The following is an 8,594-nucleotide window of genomic DNA, read 5'->3' as shown; positions in this document are numbered from 1 at the left end:
TTTCTGCATAGAATGATGAGAGGAGGAGACCAAGTAGTGAGTATAAAACTTCTAGCATACTCTCCGCATTTGAATTTTTTTTTTCTCTTCACGCTCCAGTGTTGGCGAGGATAAATCCCACATTCAGATGTTTTTATTCTTGAGAGAGAGTGGGAAAAATGTTCCGATACCGGGAATCGAACCCGGATCTCCTGGGTGAAAGCCAGGTGTTCTAACCGTTATACCATATCGGAGGATGCTCTCCTCGAAGATCTAAAGACTTATCCCTCCCATTTTCCACTCAATTCTATCAAAAAAAAAAAAAAAAGAAAAATCATCCATTTCCTCTCTCCTTCTCCTTTTCAAAAAATGCATCCACGGCGGCAGCAGCCACTTCTACACCTATTTCTGGAATCTCATAACAGTGTGTTACCGTCAATAAGGGTAAACCTCGTGCCACAGCCGTCCATTCAATAAAGACATCTGTAGTATTTTCAGTTTCCTTTACGGATGATTTCTGATCTTGTTGTGGTGTACCAGTCTTTCTACGTCGACGCTTATCACTCTTATCTACGAGTATGGCCTCCACTACGGAGGGTTTATGTTCAAAGAGAGGAGGCACAACCGCAACGGTTTGTCCAATTCGAAGTTTATCTGATGGGATGAGACGTAAGTGGAGAAGTTCCGCCTCCGCTGGGGTGAGATCTCGCCAGTACTGCAGAGCATAACCTTTCCATTTAGGTGGTGTCTTTTGTGTAGTTGTAGTAGTAGTTGTTGTTGTTGTTGTAGTGGTTTCTCGTTTTTTTCCTTTATTTGTTTGTGACTTTGATGTACCATTATTCACCACAACTTTATCTTCTTCTTCTTCCTCTTTTTCTTCTTGTTGTGGTGGTGATGGTTGATGTCTCTTTTCTTTTTTCTCTTCTAATTCCTGTGTAGCGCTAGACTCATTTTGCCTCTTCCTCTTAACAAGGGTATGAATACCGGTGGTATCTATCCCTTTTCCAGCGGATTCTGTAAACTCCATTTCCGCAATAGGAGTACTTTGGGAATCACATTTTGTTGTTGCTTTTTTTTTCGTCTTTACCTGCAATGGTATACGAGACTGTAGAGTAGCAGCGGGATTTGAATTCTTCTTTGGATGAAGTAAATCCCATCGCACACGTATATCTTCACGTTCCAATGCACCTTTCCCTTTAATACATTCATGTGCTACAGCTGGCCATGTATCGATAAACATTTTATTTTGTTGTCGAATATCTTCTTTTTGCTTTTTATAGTATTCTGTCATTCCACCTGATAATTCCGCCATTCGAGGCACTTCAAAGGAGAGATTACGAAATCGTGCAGTTTGTAATCCATGTGAAATAAGCTGAAGTGTAAAGTCATAGTCTTCTCGAATACGAAATCGATACATACACTCTGATGGTATAAGATTATGATGAAAGAGGGAGGCAATGTTGTTGTAACTATTTAATGCCACATCATGGTCACTATAGGTGTACGCAAACCGTGAGTAATCAAGTGAAAAGATTGCAATATTCCGCACATCACATACAGTGTTTTGAAGTTGTTGTAGACGTGTATACACCTCTGTGAAGAGACGACGTGGTGTGATGGGGTGATTCTTTCCATTATGGGCAAGATAGAAACGTTGAATATCATCATCCATCACCCAATACCATTCTTCTTCTTCAGATGATGTTACCAAAACATCTGTAGAGTGCGAGGCGTGGGAATATACATCTGTTAACGGTGATAATGGTGTAGAAGGCGAGGGCGATGCCAATGATGATAGTGATAGTTGTTGTTGTTGTTGTTGTTGGGCAAACACCTTTGGTACAAGATTCTTTAAAATGTAATTACGTACATATGATACACCTTGATCTGATAAGGGAAGAGATTCCACTTTAAAGAGATGCCGTATATCTACTGTACTTCGCACAAGTGGTGGGGCGAGTGGTGGGATGTGTAGAGATGATGATAAGGATGAAGAAGAGGAATAACATTTCTCCTGAATAGTCATATCAGAGGTTGATAAGATATCAATCTCTAAAGAGTCTGCCATGGCTGTGAGATCCATATCTAATGTAAATACAGATTTACACTTTTTCGGATATGCAGATGAAGATGATGATGCTAGTGATAGTGATGGTTCACTCCTTCCATCATCATCATCACCACCCCAGCACTTTTCTACCAATCGATCAATAAGTTTCTCATATCGTTCGGCCTCTTCCTGCTGGACAACAACCGTAAATGGAATTTGATCTTGAATTAACATGGCGATAGTGCCGCGTTCACTGTGATAACGCCCCTTTGATGGAATGAAGATAGGGCAATACCGCTCCTCACGCCTGCATACACCCATACTCACCATGGTGGGATTCGTTAACATTTATAGGGTTAATGAAAGGTTTCTTCTTAAATAGAGAGTTATTCAGCACAAATACAATGTGAAGAAGTATATTATTATTATTATATTAAATATATATATATATATATATATATACTTGTGTATGGTGCCCCTTAAATAATAATAAAACAACAACTATTAGTCTCCTTTACAAGAAGTTGGATAAGCGCGTTATTCAATACACTCCCTACACTGTGCCAGAATCCTTTTTTTTTTACTTGTTTATATATATATGGACGGCACGGGAGCTTCACGTAAGAGAAAAATAACGCCCACAAAGAGATAAGAAAAGAAGAGAAAAGAAAAGAAAAGAAACACAGATCATGTGAAATGCTGTAATTATAAAAAAAAAAAAGAAAAGCATAAAAAAGGGATAAATGAAGGTGCATTATCATTTAAATAATAAAAAAAAAGCCTAATTAATACGGCAGGAGTGAATTCCCACACCACTAACAGAAAACAAAACAAAAAAAAAAAAGAAAAGAATAATCTCAGCCTTACTTCTACTATATAAACAAGAACAGAAGAACAAAAAGAAAAAAAAAAGAAAACCCTGTATTCAACCTCCACGAAATTGGAAACCCCATCGTGTAAATAAAGAAAAAAAAAAATTGTATTTTTCCAGAGACTTATTTATTTAAAAACATCCTAACAGAACTGACGAAATAGAAGAGTGCTGAGAAGCCCCCGTTTTAACCCGATCGAAGAGGAAAGGGTTTAGTTGTTGGTTTGGGCTTTTCAGAAACTTACGATTGACTGACTGTAAAAGATTGGAAAAGAAAACTTATTTTCCTAAATGTTAAAACTGCCAGTAAAAGATTTGATAAAAAAGGGAGACAGTAAGACTCAATCATTCTTTTCACAAGCTGACCAAAAAAAAAATTTTTTTTTTTATAAATAAAATGGAAAGAAATAAAAGGAAAGGAAAAAAAAAAGAATTAATTATTTATTACATGGAATGAAAATATTGCTAGCTTTTGCATTATCATCCATACCCCAACTCTTTTTATTACCAAGAGAGGGATCTAAATAATAATAATAATAATAATAATAATAATAATAATAATAATACTAATAATAGTAATAAAGAAAAGTCTACCATATCATCTACACCTCCTCAAAAGGCTCCTTTTCAGAGGAACGTTTGCGTTCATGCAAATTACTTTTCACACTGTTTGTACTAATCTGGTCACCGAAGAAATCAAGATCTCTATCATATAAACGGTGTTCCCACGCCAATGAGAAGGCCGCATTCCATCCGGCGTATAAATTCTGCAGGGCAATCCACACATTCTGTCCAAACCAGCCAGACCAACTCACATACTCGTTCTCACCATCACGATCATTATTTCCTGTAGACTGGACATGAGAGACTTGTCGGCGTTGTTGCATCTCAACATCCATTTCATTTCCTTTAGAGATTGATCGTGGTAACATATTACCACCCAAAGGGAAATCTCCAGAGAGATTCGTTTGGGATGAGGACTCCTGTCGACTTAATTGCAATTCCACTTTTGATGTTGCTAATGTAGTCATTTGGAATTGCGATATATATATATATATATATTATTTTACTTCTTTATTGTTTTTTTTTTTTTTTCTTCTTTTAGTGAAGATGAAACTTTTCGCACCTCTTCAATCAACTGAAGAATCACTTACACACCACAAAATAAATAAATAAATAAATAAAAAAGAAACCGCAAAAAGAAAAAAAAAAGAAATAATAAGAGCATAAGCATAACAAATATAACGCCCTACAATTCATAAGGATAGTGTGAAATAACAGAGATATTTCTCTTTTACCAAATATATTATAATAAACAAACTAAAGGATAGAAGGACGTTCATATTCACAATTTCCCACTCATTCTCTTCTTCATATTGTAATGAATTGCGAATCTCTCTCTCTCTCTCTCTCTCTCTCTCACAGTGTTCTCAGACAAAAGTAAAGCAACTATTGGTGGGTGTTAAATCTGTAAACTTCAATGGCACCACACTCTCTGAATTCCACGTAACAGGAACAAAACGCAACTCCATATTTTTTCTCATTCCCGCGGTTAAACTAGATATACGTTTACCCACACGTACATCCGCAAAGCGAATGGAAACAATACGTTTTGGCTCTACTTCCACTAAACCAAAGTCTTCCGCACACCGCTGACGCTCCTGTTCTTGTTCATATCTCACCATATACTGCGGTACGAGTGGGATCATCTTCATAGTGGTTGGGGCGATGTGAATTCGAATGGGTTTTACTTTTGGGTGGGGTTTGTGTGTGCGGTCTACTCGCTGAGTTCCTCCTCCTATTCTTTTCGGTGCCCGCGGCATCTTTCTGTAAACTCTATTCAAACAATAAAAAGAAAAGGAAAAGGAAAAGAAAAAATACAATAAATCTTCACTTTACTTTATTTCCATCCCCCACCCCCTCAAAATAAATACATTACACAGATTCTGGTATATATGATATAAAGAAATAAAGAATAAAATAAAGAGATACTCCCACAAAAAGCAAATAAAATACTGAAAGAATGATCTTGTTGCTACCTCGACTCGATAAAAAAAAAAAAAACAACAATAAAAACTAAAAGGGATTATCCCATATATATATATATATATATATATATTCTCCTTCACTGTGTGGTTTCTACGTCTTTTTGTTGTCGACGAAAACAAAGACAGCGGTTATTATCTGGCATATCATAATCCTTCTCTAATGTGAAACCCTGTTGCGCTAGCATAGATTCCACAGTCTCCTTATCACGTATACCACGATAAGGATGATTTTGCTTTAACCAAGCATCAAAGCGTCTATTACTATCAGAGGTAAAGGTACCATTATAGTTAAAGGCCCCATACACAATAAATAAACCACCTGGACGTACAACAAGTGGAAGACGTCGAAAGAGAGAACAACATGCCTCCCATGGAGCTATATGAAAACTATTTGCCGTAAACACAAGATCATATCCAATGTGAGGGAATACAGCAAGTCGACACATCTCTCGCCATTGTTTTTCTGTATCTGTGAAATTCAATGCATATGGCTGCTTTACCAATGCGATCTGATGTTTACCATCTTCCTGTAGCCAGCGTGTAATACCTGGCAGCATCTCTGGTAAGTCTGTACACACCCAACGGGCAATTGTGTTTGGTGGAAAGCGACGGGTCATGTATACAGCGTGTTGTCCACTGCCAGAGGCCACTTCCAATACAGCCACACCACTCTCATTGGCTTTATCTTCTGAAATAGTATTAGTAGTATTAGTAGTAGTAGTATTAGCAGAGGAGAGTTTTCCCTCTCGCCATAACTCCTCCAGAACATCTCCTATAGGCTTACTGTTGTAATCACAGGAATCATAATGGGGCTTTTCCACACGCATTTCTTTTTTCTTTCTTTATTTCTTTCTTTGCTCCACCTTACTGTACTTCTCTTATTTTGAAATGTCTGTTAAATCTATACAAGACGAGGAAATACCTCACTTCACCTCGGCTCAATATGTATATCCTTAGAAGAAATAATAATAACGACCCTTTTCTCCTTTTAGAACTTCCTTTACGTTCTTGTACACTGACCATTATTGGTCATAGAAATAAATAAAACAAAAAAAAAAAAAAAAAANATGTATATCCTTAGAAGAAATAATAATAACGACCCTTTTCTCCTTTTAGAACTTCCTTTACGTTCTTGTACACTGACCATTATTGGTCATAGAAATAAATAAAAAAAAAAAAAAAAAACAGTAAAAAAAAAAAGACAAAAAAAAGAAAAGAAAAGCAAATATATATATTTATTTTTTCTCCTTACATCCTATACATTTGATTGACCTGTCTTTTTTTTATTTATTTCCCAGCAGTTAGCATTCCATAAGGCACTTTACCCATATATACAACATTTTGCCTTGAGCATTAATAAAAACGGAATACTTCAACCTCGCAGGAAAAAACAATTATATATTACATTAACCCGTCGTAATAGTGACGAAAAAAAAAAAAACCGAAACCGAAGGCAAGAACAAGCATACGGGAGAATAGAAGAAGTAATAGAAAGAACTGAGAAAATGGAACGAAAAGTATGGTACAAAAGGAAAAAAACAAAACAAAACAAAAAAGAAACCTTATCCTCAAAACAATTTAAGTTTCAATGCTTAATGGGTATGAATCTTAATGATAATGTACTTGCTTTCAATTTGGAACCTTATTCATGTGCATTGTTGTAATTGTTGGTCTAAATAAAATATATATATATAGACCGTCATTACTACCAGTACATAAAAGTAAGTAGATCATGACACCTTACACACATACACACATGTCGAATTCAAGCAAAGTTCTACAGATTGAAAAAAAAAAGTAACTACTTCTTTATTTCTACTAATACCATTTTATTCATCAGTTCAAGACCCCATACTTTCCTTCCTTTTTCACCACTCCACTAAAATGTGGTTTCTTTCCACATCACTTCACATATTCCATCCCCTGCAGCAAACGTATCTATACTCTCCCACAAATTCCTTTTTTTTTTTTTCGCCTTATACTCTTTCTCTCTCTTTTTTCCCTTTTTTCTTTTTCATTCCTACTTACTTTCATCACCAAAGCAACTCCCTCTTTACCTCAATCCATCACTTTCTCTTTACCCCACCACATATATACACACACACACACACACGCAGACCCTTTTTTTCTTTTATTATTTCCGCAAAGAGTGTCTCTGACAGAAGGCTTCAATACGACTGGCAGCCTCCATCAGGAGTGGCAGTGGACGCGATACCGTTATGCGGAGGGCACTCTCCATCTTAAACGCCACGCCTGGAAAGACTTGCACGTTTTCCTCCTCCGCCAGTCGTCTGGCAAACGCAACATCATTACGCACACTCTCCTCCAGTTCTTCAGGGACAAGTTGTACGGCAATAAACATCCCCCCGCATGGACGAGTGGGGCGAAGACCGGGACACTTCCGTAGAGCCTCATAAAGGGCAATCGCCCCCTTCTCCAGCCGTGTATTGCTCTCCTCAAAGTACGACTTGGGTGTGTTAGCAAGAATGTTGGGAAGGGCATGCATGAGAACACTGTGGGGGAGAAGACAGCGGGTGAGAAGACACTCCATCGCATCTGGCAATCGGGCAGCGTATCCCTCGCGGTCCAGCAATACAACCCACCCAAGGCGATATCCAGGCACACTGAATCGCTTAGAGATTCCCCCCACTACGAGTCGCGGTACACTTGTGTCAATATCAGCCACAGATGTGAAAACGGCATTAGGGTCTTGACCCTTAAACACCATGCCAGCGTAGATCTCATCCGCAATAACGGGGAGATGATGACATTCACACACGCGAAGAAAATCCTCCAGGTGCTTACGGCTGAAATTACTGCCACAAGGGTTAGATGGGTTATTCATTAGCACTGCCCGCGTTCTGTCATCAACGAGACTGCGCAGATGATCAAGATCAATTTCCCACTCTTTCGCAGGATCGCAACGGTAAAACTTTGGTGTAACGTCGTAGTAACGACATAGGGTACCATAATGGGCAAAATAAGGAGCAGGAAGCAAAATATTATCTCCAGGATTACACAAGACACCAATAGAAATAGAGAGTGCATCAGAAGATCCAGAACAAATAAAGACATTATCACATGGAATCTTAATTCCCTTCATATTCGGGGCAAAATGATCGATCAAATACTTCGCAACAGCCTCACGAGCAGGGGTTTCACCAGCACAAGAGGGATAGTTATTACAGAGAGTAGATTTAGCACCCTCCACAACACTTTTAATGAGCTCATCAGGAGGAAGAAAATTGCCATCCACCGCAGGATCTCCAATAGCAAGAGAAATAAGTGATTTTCCAGCAGGTGCACTTGCAGAACCTTCATTCAACATATGTACCAAACTGAACAATTCATTATTGCAACGGAGACTTCGCTTCGAAGCCGCAAGATCCCTAAAAGGACGTGTCATAGGATAGTATATTCACGCAAAAAAAAAAAAAAAAAAACAACAACCTTGGAATAGAAACAACAACAAAGAAGAAAACCACAGATATTGCCCAACCCATGCAGAACATGAAAAAATTATAATTACACAGCAACAAAATAAAGAGCACCGCTACCAAAAGAAAAACATTATATAGGCAAAACAAAGACACAAAGAGAAAAAAAAACAGACAATAAACAAAGAATAGAGAAGAACAAAAAAAAA

General features: G+C 37.7%; 5 protein-coding genes across 5 annotated transcripts; all 5 read right to left on the bottom strand.

The window, feature by feature from the left end:
- Nucleotides 1–313: 313 nt before the first annotated feature.
- TM35_001131040 (uncharacterized protein) lies at nucleotides 314–2,377 on the bottom strand (the record flags this gene model as incomplete). The annotated part of the gene is made up of 1 exon (XM_029031732.1): nucleotides 314–2,377. The coding sequence occupies one exon, from the start codon at nucleotides 2,375–2,377 to the stop codon at nucleotides 314–316; it is 2,064 nt and encodes a 687-aa protein (XP_028876974.1).
- Nucleotides 2,378–3,502: 1,125 nt separating this feature from the next.
- Nucleotides 3,503–3,931, bottom strand: TM35_001131030 (uncharacterized protein; the record flags this gene model as incomplete). Its single annotated transcript, XM_029031731.1, has 1 exon — nucleotides 3,503–3,931. The coding sequence occupies one exon, from the start codon at nucleotides 3,929–3,931 to the stop codon at nucleotides 3,503–3,505; it is 429 nt and encodes a 142-aa protein (XP_028876973.1).
- Nucleotides 3,932–4,330: 399 nt separating this feature from the next.
- On the bottom strand, nucleotides 4,331–4,723 carry TM35_001131020 (uncharacterized protein; the record flags this gene model as incomplete). Its single annotated transcript, XM_029031730.1, has 1 exon — nucleotides 4,331–4,723. The coding sequence occupies one exon, from the start codon at nucleotides 4,721–4,723 to the stop codon at nucleotides 4,331–4,333; it is 393 nt and encodes a 130-aa protein (XP_028876972.1).
- A 302-nt stretch (nucleotides 4,724–5,025) lies between these two features.
- TM35_001131010 (methylase) lies at nucleotides 5,026–5,775 on the bottom strand (the record flags this gene model as incomplete). The annotated part of the gene is made up of 1 exon (XM_029031729.1): nucleotides 5,026–5,775. The coding sequence occupies one exon, from the start codon at nucleotides 5,773–5,775 to the stop codon at nucleotides 5,026–5,028; it is 750 nt and encodes a 249-aa protein (XP_028876971.1).
- A 1,307-nt stretch (nucleotides 5,776–7,082) lies between these two features.
- On the bottom strand, nucleotides 7,083–8,354 carry TM35_001131000 (putative tyrosine aminotransferase; the record flags this gene model as incomplete). The annotated part of the gene is made up of 1 exon (XM_029031728.1): nucleotides 7,083–8,354. One exon carries the CDS (start codon nucleotides 8,352–8,354, stop codon nucleotides 7,083–7,085), a length of 1,272 nt encoding a protein of 423 aa, XP_028876970.1.
- Between the last annotated feature and the right edge of the window lie 240 nt (nucleotides 8,355–8,594).

The sequence above is a fragment of the Trypanosoma theileri genome, assembly GCF_002087225.1.
Source record: "Trypanosoma theileri isolate Edinburgh chromosome Unknown TM35_Tth_113_V1, whole genome shotgun sequence".
In the NCBI taxonomy this organism is placed as follows: Eukaryota; Euglenozoa; class Kinetoplastea; order Trypanosomatida; family Trypanosomatidae; genus Trypanosoma; species Trypanosoma theileri.
This window is presented reverse-complemented; position numbering and strand designations above follow the sequence as displayed.